The 17,004-nt window shown below is 46.0% G+C and overlaps 1 protein-coding gene across 1 annotated transcript in view; it reads right to left on the bottom strand.

Annotated features, from left to right (window-relative positions):
• Fam124a (family with sequence similarity 124 member A) overlaps nucleotides 1–17,004 on the bottom strand; it is a 52,078-nt gene that overhangs the window by 5,656 nt on the left and 29,418 nt on the right. Inside the window, exon 3 of the mRNA XM_021182258.1 lies at nucleotides 14,455–15,188. Within this exon, the coding sequence (XP_021037917.1) occupies nucleotides 14,455–15,188 (734 nt within the window). The remainder of the gene's footprint in view (nucleotides 1–14,454; nucleotides 15,189–17,004) is intronic.

The following is a 17,004-nucleotide window of genomic DNA, read 5'->3' as shown; positions in this document are numbered from 1 at the left end:
CTATATAAGCAGCACCAGTTCTGGGCTTGGGGTCTCTTCGCCTCTACAATCAAGCTCTCCCAATAAACGTGTGCAGAAGGATCCTGTTGCAGCATCGTTCTTGCTGGCGAGAAGGGAGTGTGCAAGATAGCCACAGTGTAGCCACTGCTTCAGTGTTTCAGTTATGGGGGAGGATGGCTGGACTCTGGCTTGAAAATGGAAGCCAGTGGTGAACACAGCTTCACGAGAAGCGGAAGATCAAGGTTTCCAGTCAAGTGACTGCTGAGGGACATTCAAACCTGTCACTCTCACCTAGCCCAGTGGAGTTAAATTTGGCTTAAAGTCCAGCATGGCAGGCAGGAACCCTGTGGGCTTGAGCAGAGCTGTTCATGCTTCCACAAGCCTATGGGTCTCTCTAGTTTCTGTGGCACCATGAAAGCAGGAGGCCAGAGAAACCCCATACCATGCTGCTCTGAAGAAAGCTGGCAGCTGCTCTGTTTTGCTGGGGAGTGCAACCTGCACTCTGGGGGTGCCTGCTGGGTGTGTGTAGCTCAAGACTGGCACACTACTGTGGATAACTGCAGGCATCCTAGGATGAGAGCTTGGGAAGGAGGCTGCAGAGCTTTCCCTATCCTTCCCACATCCTCTAGACTCTGGGGCCAGGGTGATAAGCATGGGGCATCTACCTGGACCCAGGCTGACGGTTATTCTTTAGCTTTACCCAGTGGGATCTCATCAGACCTAAAGACAGCCCACTGTTCCAAGGATGGAGCCTCTGATGTGTTTCCCTGGGTCTGGCTTTTTTTCCTGCCTCTCTGCTTGACTGGGAACAATAGGGGCTGAGAGCGAATCCAGACACTGCCCTAGTGGGATTTACAGGAGTGCAACAGGAGCTTGTGACTTCACGGTTGGCTGCCACTTCTCAGGGGCAGCCTTCCTGAGCCCCAGCAGTGACAACAGAGATGGTGTGAAGCCAGCCTCCCTCCCTTCCCTCTGGAGCAGCATGGGCTGGATGCCCCACTGGAATTCACAGGCTCCTTTCCTCACTATTTAAGGAACTTTCTCCAAGAGCGGAATAGCACACATAAATTAATCTGCTCTATGAAGGCAGCCAGCCAGGGGGAACCTGCTTATGCTTATTGTGTCCCTAGGAAATTGGAACCTAGCTAGGAGCTAGTCCTGAGACTGCAAGCACAGGCAGATTTCTGGTAAAGGGAAGGAAGTGTCCTCCTGCCCAGCTCCTATCTGTGTCTGCTTAGATGCCTGCCCAGCCTCTGAGGCAAAGGGCAATGGGATGTTGTGAAGATTTATCTGGTCACCTCTCTTCTCCTGGAGAGCACTCATTCTTTTGGACACACACGAATAGGAGCAGAGTGGCTGGACCCTGGGTGAGCATATTTTTAGTTTTAATAGACACTTTCAAACATTCCAGAATTGATGGTATAAATGTACAGTTTTGCCAAAAATTTAAACGTATTTCAATTACTTCATACTCTCACCAAGATCTGGTATTATGATTGTATTTAATTTTAGCCCATCTGGTGGGCAATAATATTTCATCACTGTGTTAATTTGTATTTCTTTGATGACCACCCCCTCTCTCCCCAGTCTCCAAGGTCACCCCATGTAACCCAGGCTGGCCTCGAAACTCAGGAGCCTTTTGCTGCTGCCTTGAGGGCTGGAGTTATGGGCCTGTGCCATTGTGCATGACTGTTGGGCGTCTTTCAATGCTCACTGGCAGAGACACTGTGTGTGAAGTGCCTGCCCTTTGTACATATTCTGGAGTCAATACTTTAAAAAAGATTTAAGCATCACAGATATTACAAACCCACCTGGAACTTGTGGTTTTATTCTGATTGTTTTTATGGTTAAGCACTTTTAGTTTTAATGAAGACATTTGCGTGGTTTTTTTTTTTTCAACACCGGAGTCCTGAGGGTTGTCCTCAGGCTCTCAGGGCTGCCTATGGTATCTGTGCAGCTACACACAGGCACACACACACACACACGCACACACACGCACACACGCACACACATGCACACGCACACACGCACACGCAGACAGAGACACACAGACATACAAACAGACACACATACACACACAGAAATGTCACAAATGTCCAGTATGTGAATGTAGAGAGCCACCAGTTTTTTAATTGTCCCTGGGGTATTTCTTCACTCTTCTGCCAGCACCAGAATCAGGAACCAATAAGCCGTGTTTGCAAGCCATTGTGGGATTGCAATGGTTCTAGATGGGGCATGTCATTCCTACCCTGGGCCTGTGCTGTCTGGTCTAGTGTGGCTGATCCACATTTCCAAAGCCTCTGCTCATCCCCTGTCTGTCTGTCTGTCTGTCTGTCTGTGTGCATGTGTGTTTGAATAAAATAAAATAAAATAAAAATATGCAGGAATTTGGCCAGTCCAACTACTTTGTGCGTATACGCAACAATAAAATTTATTATTGAAGAAATGACAATATGCTGTGTGTGTGTATTCTAATATCAAATTACTTACAAAATTAGATAGTGGGTCATATTTAGCCTATGGTCTTTAACTTGCTGGCTTTGGCCCAATTGTTTTTATTCTATAAAATTTTAAATCAGTGCTCCAACTGTATCAAACCCTCACCAACGCATGAATTAGGATTGTCTACCCACCTTGTCTCCCCTTTAGCCCCACCATCTTCCTCGATCACCTCCCCTATGTCCCTTAAAGCCATGGCCACACCAGCCTGGAGCATTGACTCTTGGCCATGTCATGGCTCACAGTGGTAAAGACAACAGGCAGTCAAGAAGGGCAGGAAGGGTGCATGCTTCACTCCTAAAGCTACCCTACCCACTCACGTGCCCCCAGCTCCTCATGTGGAGCTGGGTGGAGGAGGGGTGGCTCTGTTCAGCCGGACCACCGTCTGCCTGGAAGAGGGAGGGGCTGGTCTGGCGGGAAAGAGCTTCAATTATGAAAGCATGGTGCAGCTCATTTGTTGTTATTGTGGTGGTCTCCCCTCCCCCTGGGCTCCAGGGCACTAATTCATGGATAACTGAGTTACTTCCATCTCCTGTAGAAATAGGTCATTAGAATGCAAAGGCAGTGTTCTTGGATGACTGAGCCATCTGACTACACCAGGAAAGGAATACCAAGGAAGCAGGCCTGCCAAACAGTTCAAGACTTCCACTGGCCTGGGCCAGGTTTATAGCCTGGCTTAGAGGACAGTTTCTAAACCCTCCCCCTTCCCTAGCACCTTAAACTTGGGCAACCCACACCACCATTTGGACAAATGGCTATATGGGTTTTTTTTTTGTGTGTGTGCCAGAAATGATACTGGAGAAAATGTCTCAAGATGGAGGTTATCACCAATGTTTGCTAAGAGGATCAGAAATAAGAGATGAATTTACCGCATGACATGGGTCGGCAGTTCACAACCCTGAGTACATTTGGGAGACTTAAAAAATATACACAACTCTGTAGCAGCAGAAAGAGGCTCTCTAGGCTGGGGTGGGGAGCAGGCAGGGAGTATGGAGCTGGGGCTTCTTTGCCTTGCTGACAACCCCTCATGCAGCTTTTTCTTTCTTATTCAAGGGCCCACACCTGTGCTATGGTCACTTGAATGACTATGTTCTAAACGACTGCATCTTTCCATGACTACAGGTGACTCTTTTTAGAACCTTAAGAACCCTTTTGGTTGATCTATTTGAAGTAAGCCTTTGCAACTTGAGAGGTCCAAAAGTTGGCCCCTGGAAGATGGAGACCCAGAGAGCTGTAGGAAAGCACCATCTCCCTCTTGTCCAATGCCCTCCTGTGGTGGTTCATCTGGCCTTCATTGCAAGTGTTTGGGCTAAGGTACAGTAAACTTGTCTTCTTTTTCTAAAAAATTAAAAAAAAATATTTATTGATTCTATGTATATGAGCACACTGTCACTGTCTTCAGACACACCAGAAGAGGGCATAGATCCCACATAGATGGTTGTGAGCCACCATGGGGTTGCTAGGAAACAAACTCAGGACCTCTGGAAGAGCAGTCAGTGCGCTCCCAACCACTGAGCCACCTCTCCAGCCCTGAACTTGTCTTCTTAGTTCATTTGTCTGGAAAGCGATATGACAACGGGAATTTAACCACATATCTCTTTGCCACAACTTTCTACCTTGTTCTGATCTACAAACCTGTTTTTACAACAAAACTTGCTTGCTGGCCTTGGACTTCATCGGCACCAACCATTTCTATAGTGTTAGGAGTTTGCTCTTGTAATATCTGTTCATTCTTTTTTTTTTTTTCAGTTTTTTAGTTTTTCAAGACAGGGTTTCTCTGTGTATCCCTGGCTGTCCTGGAACTCACTCTGTAGACCAGGCTGGCCTCCAACTCAGAAATCCACCTGCCTCTGCCTCCTAAGTGCTGGGATTGAAGGCATGCACTACCACTGCCTGGCCTGTTCATTCTTTTAAAACAGAGAGCCACTGAATACATTTGTGATATGAAGGCCAGGAATACCAAGTCTGCTTACCATCAACTGACTCTCCCAGAACAAAGGCCCAGACTAGACCAAAGCTCCACCTGGCCTCTCTCAGAGCACGAGTAGTTATGGTCACTGGAAAGTAAAGACATATAATTTTCACCATACACCTGACTTAACTAATTCCTGGGGACACCAGGACTGAAGGACAAATCTGGGCCTGGGGTCTCTGAGTAAAATTGGGCCAATGCTGGAGCTGCAGATAATCTTCAAGGGGTTAGGGCAGATCTTACTCTTATGTGTTCAAGGACATGGTAAGTTAGAACAGAATCCCTGTTTGCTGATCCACGACTCTCTCTGTTTAGTACTTGGGTCCTTAGAGCTTCTGCAGGGCTAGGGACCAGTCTTGGCTCTACCTGGACCAGTCCTAACTGGAATTAAAGTCTCCTTTCATTTTCCAGAAGATTGACTTCTTAGTCACTCTTAGGTCATTAGTGCAAGTGTTTTTGATCTGCTTTCACATACAGAAAAAACACACAAACAACGAAACCACACCAACTCCTACCCACCTACCCAAAAAACCTATCTAAAACTCCTCTTAATTACATTTAGGTGTGTGTGTGTGTATGTGTGTGTTTGTGTGCACATGTGCCACAGTTCATGTGTGGAGAAGAGTAGACAACCTGTCTCCCTCTACTATGTGGGTCCCAAGCTGAGCCATCTTGCTAGCCCCCAAGAGCTACTTTTGAAGCTGAATATTCAGGTCAAGGAAGAACTCAGTGACAGGACATCTGCCTGGCAGGCATGGAGCCACGTGTCACTCTCTAACACCACTGAGTAATAATGATAATGACACTGAGCCAATTAGAACTGTCAGGTTTTATTGTGTGTGTGTGTGGGGGGGGTGGTCTATGTGCTTGCACATACATGTGGAGTTCAGAGCAGGGTTTTGTGTGTCTTTCTTTATTTTCCTCTGTGTTACTGCTTTGAGACAGGGTCTCTCTATAACTAGATGCTAGGTTGTCTGCAGCCTCTAGCATCTACCCGGTCTCTCTCTGCCAACACTGGAGTCTCGGGCACACGCAGCCACACTTAGCTTTTTATGTGAGTGCTGGAGATACAAACTTGGGTCTTCATGTTTCCCCAGCCAGGGTTCTGAGCCCTGAGCCACCTCCACAGCCCCTAAAGCTATCAGTTTCTCTCATAGTTGATTTCAGTTCAGTTTGTCAATCTTATTACACTAGTAACACATCTGCAAATGATAGCAATAATTGCTTTAAAGGGGCCTTTTGTGGCTGAATTAATTTCCTTTAATATTTTAGAGATGCACTGGATACATTTATGTATTTAGGAGCTGACTTGTTCTCCTTGGAGATGTTGGGGATGGAGCCCAGGACCTCATACACAATAGGCAAGCAGTCCTACTAACAAAAATCCAACTGCAGTACTAAAGGCATGTTTGCAAGGTAGCTAGGTAACTAAGGGGGGGGAAAGCATCAGAAGTCAGTAATAATGCTTGTAAGTGGTTGTTGCATCAATAAAGCTTTGTGGCAGTTTGAATAGGAACGGCCCCCTTAGACTCACATATTTGAATGCTTAATCACCAAGGAGTAGATAGAATTAGAAGAATTTGGAGGTGTGCCCTTGTTCTAGGAAATGTGTCATTGGAAGTGGGTTTTGAATTTTTAAAAGCCTACACCTGGCCAAGTATTTCTCCCTCTCTCTGTCTCTTTGAGTGTCTCTGCGTCTGTCTGTCTGTCTGTCTGTGTGTCATCCTGTGGATCAGAATGTAGCTCTCAGCTACTGCTCCAGCACTATACCTGCTTCCATGCTCCCCACCATGATGACAATGGACTAAAACTCTGAAACTGTAAGCCAGCTCCCTTTAAACGTTCTCTTTTTATAAGAGTTGCCTTGGTCAAAGTGTCTCTTGATAGCAATAGAACAGTGACTAAGACCTCAGAGCACCTTGCAAGGTCCTTCGTAGGTAGGTTCCTTCTCTGGCTTCACAGCATCATTCATGGTCCACAGACCACCAGTTTCTTCATGCTCCTCAAGTCCTGGTTCTACTTGTTTATGCCACATAGCCTTATTCCTGCCACCCGTGTGACTGTGCCAAGGGTGGCCGTCTGGCATGGGGACAGCAGTTAGCAGGCTAGTTACCTGGATTCTCCCATCCCACCAGACACCGAGGAGGAGGGCAGTCACGCCAAAACTTCAGTGGGAGTCTGAGGTGGTGTCTAAAAGAAAGACTGCTAATTCTGATCTGGCCCCATTCTTTCTTATGGAAGATTAGAATCCTTCTTTTGATAACATGGGGGGGGTTATAAAATCATATTCAATAATGACTGAGTTCTGGAAACTTCCTCTTTGTTCTTAATATTTCTCCAATTGTTTGCATATCTCTCTCTCTCTGTAGGAGGAGGGTTAATTTTTATCTTATAGCTTATAGCAAATCATGCAGGGAAGACAGGGAAGGAATGTGGAGGCAGAAACTGAAAGCAGAGCCATGGAAGAATGCTGCTTACTGGCTTCCTCTGTTTGCTTTCTTATACATACCAGGACCCAGTGATAGCATTGCTCATAGTAGGCTGAGCTCTTCCAAGTCAATCATTAAGAAAATGCCCCACAGTTTTGTCTACAGCCTATAGGGACATCTTCTTAATCTAAAAAGAGCTTCCTTTGTTTTAGAGAACTCTAGCTTCTGTCAAGTTGACAAAAAGCTAACCAGTGCCTCAGGGAATCAGGACAAGCCAGAGCACGGGTTATGTCTAAATCAAAGTCCTTTAGACTCTCTTGATGGGCTCCCAAGAACATCCATCTACTTGGCTCCTCATTTTTCTTGGCCTCCAAGGCTGGACTCAATGGTGACAAACCCAGAATCTGTCTTTAGTCACTTTGATAGCTGTTAGGATCACTCTGTGGTGTCCCTCCCTGATGTCGTCAAGAGAGGAAGAGAGAAGACACTTAATCATTATTTGTTTCTTAGGTTAAGAACAATAGCGGGTATACCTCGCATGGCTGCAGGTAGGTATTGCAGTGCTGAAGTGAGCTCAGCTCTGAAGTATTATATCCAGGCAGCATTTTTCTAATCAAGAAGAAAAATCATTAGTAATACATAGTTGTGTAAATGATATCGTAGAAAGACTGATGGATAATATTTAGGGAGTGCAATCCATTGGACTGTTTAAAAGCAGACTAATCATTTTTAGTCTTTGGTTATATTTTTATGTTGGCTGTTTAAGATGACATAGGTGGCCATTAACAAGCTTTGTTCTGTTTGTTTTGTGAGACAAGTCCTATGTCCCCCTGCTGTCCTGGAACTCTCTATGTAGATCATATTGGTCTTGAACTTAACACGATCTACCTGCCTCTGCCCCTGAGTGTTGGGATTAAAGGCATTCACCACCACTCCTGGCTAGCCACTTCTTCTTCTTCTTCTTTTTTTTTTAATGCTAAGGCCAGTTGAGGATCTGGTCCTTAGGAGTCACTTGGATTTGGGACTGACCTCTGGCTCCTCCAGACTCCCTTTTGCTAGTTGTTCCTTTCATTTGAATTTAAGGTAACGGCCTTGCTTGATCATGGTTTCACTTGGAAACTGTCTTAGCTAGGGTTTTACTGCTGTGAACAGACACCATGACCAAGGCAACTCCTATAAATGACAATATATAATAGGGGCTGGCTTACAGGTTCAGAGGTTCAGTCCATTATCATCAAGGTAGGAACATGGCAGCATCCAGGAAGACATGGGGCTGGAGGAGCTGAGAGTTCTACCTCTAGTTCCAAAAGCAGCTAGGAGAAGACTGGCTTCCAGGTAGTTAGGACGAGTGTCTTAAAGTCCATGCCCACAGTGTCACACTTCCTCCAAGAAGACCACACCTACTCTAACAAGGCCACACCTCCAAATAGTGCCACTCCCTGGGCCAAGCATATTCAAACCACCACAGAAGCACTGGGGGAAATTTTCCCGGGTTGGTCTGCTTCTTGTAGACTTGACACTGGTTAGAGTCACCAGATGGGGTCTCCGTGGCCTTCCTGAACAAGAGAATGTGTGCCTTGCCACAGACATAGAACATTTGAGACATCCTGTAGTCCTCTGGGACCTCACCGACTCCTTCCTTTTTTAATTACTCTGACACATCAGCATAGCCTCCAGCCATGGGGATGGAACACAAAGAAGATTATTTATTCCAATCTGGTACTGTAACTTCTGTGCAAGAAAGCTTGGGGGAAACAAAACATTGCCAACTACATTTGACTAAGCATATGTTTTTATTTAATAAGAACCAGTCAATAACTCCACTGGTTTGACATCAGTGTATTGGACTTTGACCTTAGAATTTTCAATATCATACATCATATCCAATTCTCATTTCTTTACAAACTTTAAATAACTTACTCAGACCTCTGTGTTTGCTACATATACAAACCCATCTTTACTAAAATCATTTACTTACTGTTTTTTTTTTCTTCAATAGCACGAGGCACAGTGACATTAACAAATTTAGTATCTGATGTGAACTTTATTTTTCTTTCTCTGGGGAGTGGAGGAAACTAGGTATTGTCTATATTCGCCTCATGAAGCCCAGGTGACAAGCAAGAGCTTGGTTTCACCCTGGGGAACCAACAAAGGCAATGGGCTTACTTCTAGAACATGGGTGAGGGATTATTGAAGAAGGATGAGGGACCTTCATAAGCAGTTGTACTAGAAAGTCTTTACCCAGCATGGACTAGAGCTTTCCCATGGACGTGGTAGAGTTTCCTCTCCCTACCCTCAATATTCTAGCTGGTCCCCTAAACCACAAGGCCATGTCTAATTAGGGCAGAATAACCTACATCAAGCTAGGAGGGGTGGCCGGATTCTGAGGTGGCTGCTCTTCCAGATGTCCTGAGTTCAATTCTGAACAACCACGTGGTGGCTTACAGTCATATATAATAGGATCTGATGTCTTCTGTCATGCAGGCATACGTGCAAATAGAGTACTCATCTACACAAATATTTTTTGAAGAGGCAGACAGAACACTTCATGGGGGTAGAGATATAGCTCAGTAGCTTAGAGCACTGAGTGCTTTTCCAGGACCCAGGTTCAAGTCCCAGCATCCACAGTTGGCTGTAATTCTACCAGGGAGAGCTGGTGCCCTTCCCTGGTATCCTTGGGTACTCACACATGGGGGTGCATAGACATACATGCAGGTAAATGCCAAAACACACACAAAAAAAGTAAATAAAAATTTTAAATAATGTAAAAACCACACTTGATTTTGAAGGGTTGTCCTCTAATGTCTTTAAACTTTATAAGGTCATGGGCAGTCGGCATATATGGCCAAGGAGGGCCAGGCCAACAGAAGTATTCGCTTTTACTGATGTGTAGCCTGAGAGCCTTCCTGGCTATATTAGATGACCAACTGGTCGGAAGCCTATACTCACAATCATTTCTTAACGTGCCTGCGGTGGAGCCAAACACTTTGTAAGACTTTCCTCATGAGGAGACCACATTATAGGGTAATATAATACACTGTTATCGTTTCCATAGAGACTGCCTTTTAACTGGCATGTAGTGTCCAGGCCGAGCCTGTGCATATTTGTAATCCCAGCCATCCCTCCTTTCTTATAGCTAGTTCTTGACAAATATGGAGATCAGTGCTGAATTTTGGGTATCAAGAACAAAACCCGCATGCACCATGAAGAAGGGAGGATGCTTTTACCTTAGGTTAAATCCCAGTTGTCCAGAGCACTGGGTTTCGATTGGGAAATGTCCTGGGCTCCTGTGCTTGAACACTTGGTCCCCCTGACAACCAAACATGTAGGGAGTGAAGCTTCTTTGGAGAGAGGGGGTCACTGGGGGAAGGTTTTGAGGTTTGATAGCTGCACCCCCTTCCTGTTCATTCTCTGCTTCCTGAGCACAGAGGAAATGTCACCCGCTGCTATCCGCCGCTTCCCGCTTTTGTCACCTACCATGGTGGGCTGTAGCCCCTTGAACTATGAGAAGAAAGTCTTTTTTCCCTGACAAGTTTCTCCTTGTTAGGAATTTGGTGGCAGCCTAGACAAAAGTAGCCACTACTCTGAGGAGATACCTACAGCTGTGAGCTTACAGACAAGTTTCTGGGTGTGTGGGACCACCGGGCTATATAAGACCTTGTCTTACACTTCTCTAGTCTCCTCTCTGCGGGCAAGAGCCTGTCCTGTCCCACTCAAAGTGGGACAGTTTTCCCTCCCTGGTGGAAAATACAGCTGCTATCTGATCCCAAGTTTTGCATGTGGGGTTTTCAGTCACCAGAAAGGAGAGTAACTTTTGCTTCCAGATTCTAGATCCTATTGTCTACATGATGCCAGGTGCACAGACAACCTGAATACACCAGCCACAGCCAGGGATGCCACACTGGATCAGTCCAACACGGTGCATTAGATCCGGTTAAGGAGGCTGGACTGGGTCAGCCCTCTGCCCAACACGGTACATCAGCTCCAGTTAAAGAGGCCGGACTGGGTCAGTCCAACATCAGCTATAGCTGCGCATGGGGTAGAGGGATTTTTCAGCCAAGGCCTTCTGGGGAGGGGACATCTTGGCAAACTATAGAACGGAACAGCACCTGTTGGAGAAGGGGAAGCTTCACCCTTGTCCTCCGCCCCCACTTAAATACTTCAGGAGAAGCAGTTTCTCATAAACAGCTAAATTATATATTTCATTTACATGAATGCCACCCATTCAGGGAAGAGGCCCACTGAAAACCATCTTACTTACATGGAGTTTATAGAACGAGAAACCCATGTAACCTAGTGCTGTAGAAAGTCACAGGAAACAGGCGGTGCCAGATGGTGACTAAGGTGCAGCCTGACCGTGCAGTTCCAGGCATTTCCTTTGCTTTTGCAGGAAGTTATCCTCCATCGTAGCAGTCGAAACAGCTACAGATATAACTCTCACTCATAATTCTCACAGCAAAGATTTCAGCTGAGAAATACACCAGGTTCAGACAAAAAGGGCCTGCATCTTGGAATTTTCAAAAGACTATATTTTGTACAATATATACTATACAAAGGCAGAAAAGAAAAATTTGAAAAATGAATATGATCATTTTGTCCCAATGGAGGTTTATCCACGTTTCCAGGTTTTTTTTTTTTTTTTTCTGTGTATGTCTTAGCATATACAAAGACAGTTCTTGTTTGGCTAGAGCGAACTGAAAACTCCCAGACGCTGTCAGATTAATAAATACTGCTTTTATGAATAGAATCAAACTCACAGTGGAAGTTCTAGAAGCTTGGTGGGATCTCCCCAATCCTGTACCTCCTAACATACTCAATAATTTTTTATTGCGTTTCTTTTTTGTTATCTGACTCCCCTGCAGAAGTTAATCTCACTAAAGCAGGGACTTCTGTCTGGCTGCATTCAGAGGTCACAGTGTGCGACAAGGAGAAGGCACCCTATGGATTGTCTGAATCTGGCTAACCTTAGCCACGTGTAATACGAGGAATACCATGAAGGTTAGTGGTAGCTGTCGGCCTTGTGGCTGGATTAGAACTCTGGGATTGAGCATCTCGTCAGTGTCCAGGCTGAATGTAAGTGACTAAAGCAGTGACTCTGTTTCTCGGGGAAGACCCTCTCAGGACTCTGCCTCAAAGCTCGTTTTGACAGGTAGCAACTCTCTATGTCAGGGTGTGTTGCCTTTTACATCTTAGAAAGATGCATTTTTATTTATGTTTATGCCTGTGTCTGTCATGGGTCAGTGCACAAGTGTGGGGGTCCCCTGAGAGATTGGTTGTCAGATTCACAGGAGCTGGACTTACAAGTGGTTGTGAACCACCCAACGTGAATGCTACGAACCAAACAGGTCCTTCGGAAGAGCAGCAAAGGCTTGTACCCATGTCAACATTACTCTTTACTTCAAATTCTTCTGTATCCAGTTGCTATTACTCTCCTTGTTAAGTAATATATATATATATATATATATATATATATATATATACTTAAATATATAATCAGTCATCTTTTTTAAAAATGTGGTATATAGTTATGAGTATACAAAAAAAGAAGATAGCATAGCCATTCTGAACCTTGTTTTACTAGACACCTTCCCTTCTTGAGCAATTCAGAGCTCAGGGAAGGGCTGAGTTGTTTATAAATAAAAACAAAAAGCAAATACTCCCTCTCCTCTGGAAGAGCTGCAGAGGAGGAGGAGGCTCTAATTCAGAGTCGGGACAAGGTAAAGGAGGGGAGACGCTAGATGCGATCTCATTCTGAACAAGGCAGCTGGAGAACTATGCAATCAAGGTTTTCCACAGCGTACAACTATATCCACCGATCAAAAACTTTATCTTAGAAAGTATGTTTGAAAGGAGTTTTAGGGAACTGTAATGGCTAGTTTTGACTGTCAACTTGATTGCATTAGGAAATGCCTGCTCAGGGCTGCGGAGGTATCTGTGAGAATCTTTTCAGAGAGGTTGAACTGAGGAGGGAAGACCCACTCTGAGTGTGGATGGCGCCATTTGTCTGTGCTGGGGTCCCGTGCTAAATAAAAAAAGAGAAGCAGGAGCGAGCCACCTGAGTGCAGCCATTTCTCTTCCCTATCTGCTGAGTGGGCAGCCTCAGCCTCTGGCCAGAGCTTCCAGCTTCCTGGGGCCAAGCCCTTCCTGACACAATGGTCTGTGTGTACTCTCCCACGGTGACCCAAATAAGTTCTTCCTCCCTCAACTTGCTGTCTCTCCCAGCAATGAGAAAAGTAACTAAGGTAGGAATACTTGGTAACAAACAAACAAACAACCCAACAACAACAAAAGAAGAAGAAGAAGAACGAAAAAGAAGAAAGAGAACTATGCATAAAATCAAAAGGATCTTCCTCAGTGCCCTTTCCCTTTGTGACTCGAATATCTTAATTTTGTTAAATACTGAAATATATATTTTTTTACTCTGGAAAGTAGCTTAGAGAGATGGACAGGTGTGTGGCTCTCGCTAGCGTGGGAGGCTATTCTCTGTAGATGAGCTGCACAGAGCATTGTCTGTTGCCCCTGCCTGCGGAATTTAACGTGCTGCTACTAAACTGGCTTAGAGAGAAGGTCTATGTTCCCTAGTCCCAAGATGAGAATCTTTTTTCTTTCTCTTTCAACAATTCCTCATCTTCAGAAGCCCGCACCCATATCGACTTTATAGTCACCAAAATGTGTGGATCACCTTTGATATCCTTTCAGAGTTTCCTATGAGGGCCCAGGCCATGTCTTGTACACTGTTCTTTCCTTTGTGCTACTAGAAAAATCAAGATAATTCATGACAGTCATCACCTCTACCTGGGCCCTTCAGTACAAAATATAACCCTCTGAACGTCCTTAACGTTTACTGGTGTGACTCTTATACTTTGCACACAAATTTGTCAGTGTTCGCATGCAGAATTGTTTTTCTCATATTTCAAAGATTAGAGAGCAAAGGTTATTGTTTAGTTTATTTAGTAACAGAGCTACATTTTTCAAAAGGAAGTCTGAAAATCAAGGAGGTCCTATAAACAGCGGTGACCCTAGGGTCACCTAATAGATCACTGATTGTAACAACTTTCGGTGGCAGCAAGTGTGGAAAGCAGAAGGGGGGGGCAGTGGAAAGAAATCCATAATCTGTCTATAGACTTGACACAATTTTCAAACCCCTGGGCTTCTCTTGTAAAAGTGGAGAATACATTTGGGAAGCCTCCCTGGTGTTCGGAATATCAAATTAAGGGCTCTTTATCAGCAAGTTCCCCAGGTGAGAAGTCTGTGTGCTTCCACCCCAAGAGAACCCTGGATGTTAGGAGTGCTCAACCTAGGGCGACAACCTGGAAGAACTGCTTATGTGTCTATGGAGTCCCGCGACACTTCAAGGATGCTAAAAGACCCAGAGGCAGAGAAATCTTTACACCTCTGCTCTGGATCGGAGTGTGGGATACCTTACTTGTCTAGGATGGACAAGGCCATCCTGCTATTCTTTGCCCTAACTCAGCTGTGTGACGTCTACGACGACTTTCCAGCACAACAAACTCACAGACAAACAGACAGACAGATGTCAGACGACCTCTGTACCTGCAGAAGGATCTTGTTGCCATCGTGGTCTTCAGTCTGCCAGCGCCCCTCGCTGATGGGGCTGCAGGGGTTGGGAAGGAGCGGTACCAGTTGCCCGATGTCCTTCACTCGGAACTCCAGCACGGAGGAGTCGGTGGGCACTGGCTTCTGGTCGCAGGGTAGTCTTTTCAGGGAGAACTGGATGTCCACATCCAGATTGGAGAAAATGGGGAAGATGCAGAAGTCTGCTTTCCGCTGGCTGGGGCTCCGGCGCAAGATCAGCTCATAGAAGCGGAGGCTGTCAGTGTAGCTGTTATGGCGACAGTAGATGGTGAAGCGCACGATTTCCTTGCCGTAGTGCACCGGCCTGATTGCCCACAGTGGGGTCCCGTGAGCCAGAGTGAAGAAGTCCTGACTGCAAGGCAGGTAGGGTATGAAGCGGCCATGCACTCGCTCTGTGTGGTGGTGACGCCAGGGCGGCTGCTGTAGCACCCTGTGTACCTGTAGGATCTGCTCCTCTCCGTACTCCTCCTGTAGGAACAGCACCACTGCCAGCGCCGGCTGTGCACCCTTGGGAGACTTCCGCCTTCGCCTGATTGTGCGCCGCTCAGACACTCGGAACAGTGGGAGATCAGGGTGAACCCACGCCAAAACCTTGTCGATGGCCTCCTGCAGTGGCTGTGACTCCCCTGGGTCTGCGATGATGTGGATGCTCACCAGGAAAGGGTCCTGTGCCTCCTCCACAGAAAGCTCACCTGGGAGCACACGGGAATGAATGAATGGATGGACAGATGGGCGGGTGAGTAGATGGATGATGGATGGATGGGCAAATGGGTGGGTGAGCAGATGGGTGAATAGGTGGGCCAATAGTTGAGTGGATGGATGGATGGATGACAATGTGGATAATTGGGTGCATGAGTGGATGAATGGGTGGGAAGTGGATTCATGGATGGATGGGTGAGTGGGTGGATGCGTGGATGAGTATATGAAGGGATAATTATTCCACTAAGAGAAACAGTAACATTATATATTGCTGTGGCGGGAAGAGAATCGATTTCAAGTTTTAAAGAGGAAAGGGGTGGGGGTGGGGTGGGGGCTGTTGCTTTCTATGTTGGACAGTGTTAGGAAAACATCGGTGGTCCAACAGGTTGCACGGTTTCTTCTAAATGAGGAAAATCATGCCTCTCAACTCAGAAGCCTCAGTGGGTTTCTGAGCCCCTTTATACATATGCCAGTTGAAGGTGGGTCTTACTGATGTCAGGTCAAAACTTGCCTGGACTTCTCATCTCAACCCTGTTATCCGACTGGAGAACAATTGGGCTCACTGTGAGCCGTCCCATTCACTCACAATGTATACGCAGGCGATATGTATAAATTGCTAGGGAGTCTGTTTAGGAAGACTCCGAATGAACAGTGCTCTTTTAGTTATGTAGTATACAGCCCGTGTCACCACAGACTGCGGCTTTTTACATCACCATAGCCACAGGTGAGACTCTCATGATTTAGGTGGGGAATGCAGATATAAACTTGTACACCCAACATGCATCTTGGGATGTGGGTTAACAAGACATTTGGGCTATCTATAGAAAATATAAACATGGGACCAAAATAAAATTTATTTGTGTGGGAGGTGAAGTCCAGAGGAAGACAGGCTGGAGCCGGTTCTCTCCTTCTACCATATGGGTCCCAGGAGTCAAACTCAGCTTGTCAGGCGTGGTGGCAGTTCTTACCTTTAGCAAATATGAGAGGGATGGGGCAGGGGTGGGGAGACTGATTTGTGTGGAACTTTAGATAATGTCTTGCACTTGTATGGTTATCTGATGTGTGGCTTTCCATCCAGATTTGAGTTCTGAAACTCCATCATGATTGGCTTAGAGAGCAGTCCCAGGGTTATTCTGGCCATTTGGGGGCTCACCCTTTCTGCCTGCCTGGCTTCCTTACATTTCCTTATACATTGGCATCACCCCAGCAGCAGTGCGGCTGAAGTGGAAGCAGTCCCCTCCCCAGCTGCAACTCTCCAAAAGAAGGCCGCACAGCTACTGAAATGTAGCTTCCCTCTCCAGGATGCCTTGAACTCCTAACTCCAGAGGCGCAGAACTTGGCTAAACACCAGTCGATTTTCAACCCAAATGCAATAGGACTTGGATTTGGACAAGACAATGATGAAGTTTGGTTAAGGCATTACAGATGGCTTCTGTCAGGAAAACAGGAGTAGATGAAGCAGAAGGAATGCTGGGTAAAGACCTTGTCAGAGAAATGAGGTGGCTCCTTTAAGATCCAGACCCCTCACAGAGTGCACACATAGCCAGAGGCCAGGAGTGAGCAAATGAACGGGAGGGGAGTTCGTTTGTAAAGATTTGAGTACACAAGCTCATTTAGTCCCAGTTCACCCCTTGAAGTGGCTGAGATCGTGGCCTGAATTTTAAAAAGGAAATCAAGACATGAGAGCCAGTTCCCTGCCAAGAGTGGCAGAGGTAGAGGCAGAGAGGCAGAGAGGCAGAGAGGCAGAGAGGCAGAGAGGCAGAGAGGCAGAGAGGCAGAGAGGCAGAGAGGCAGAGAGGCAGAGAGGCA

The sequence above is a fragment of the Mus caroli genome, chromosome 14 (genome assembly GCF_900094665.2).
Source record: "Mus caroli chromosome 14, CAROLI_EIJ_v1.1, whole genome shotgun sequence".
Taxonomy (NCBI): domain Eukaryota; kingdom Metazoa; phylum Chordata; class Mammalia; order Rodentia; family Muridae; genus Mus; species Mus caroli.
The sequence above is the reverse complement of the archived record's forward strand: the minus strand, read 5'-3'. Positions and strand labels throughout refer to the sequence as shown.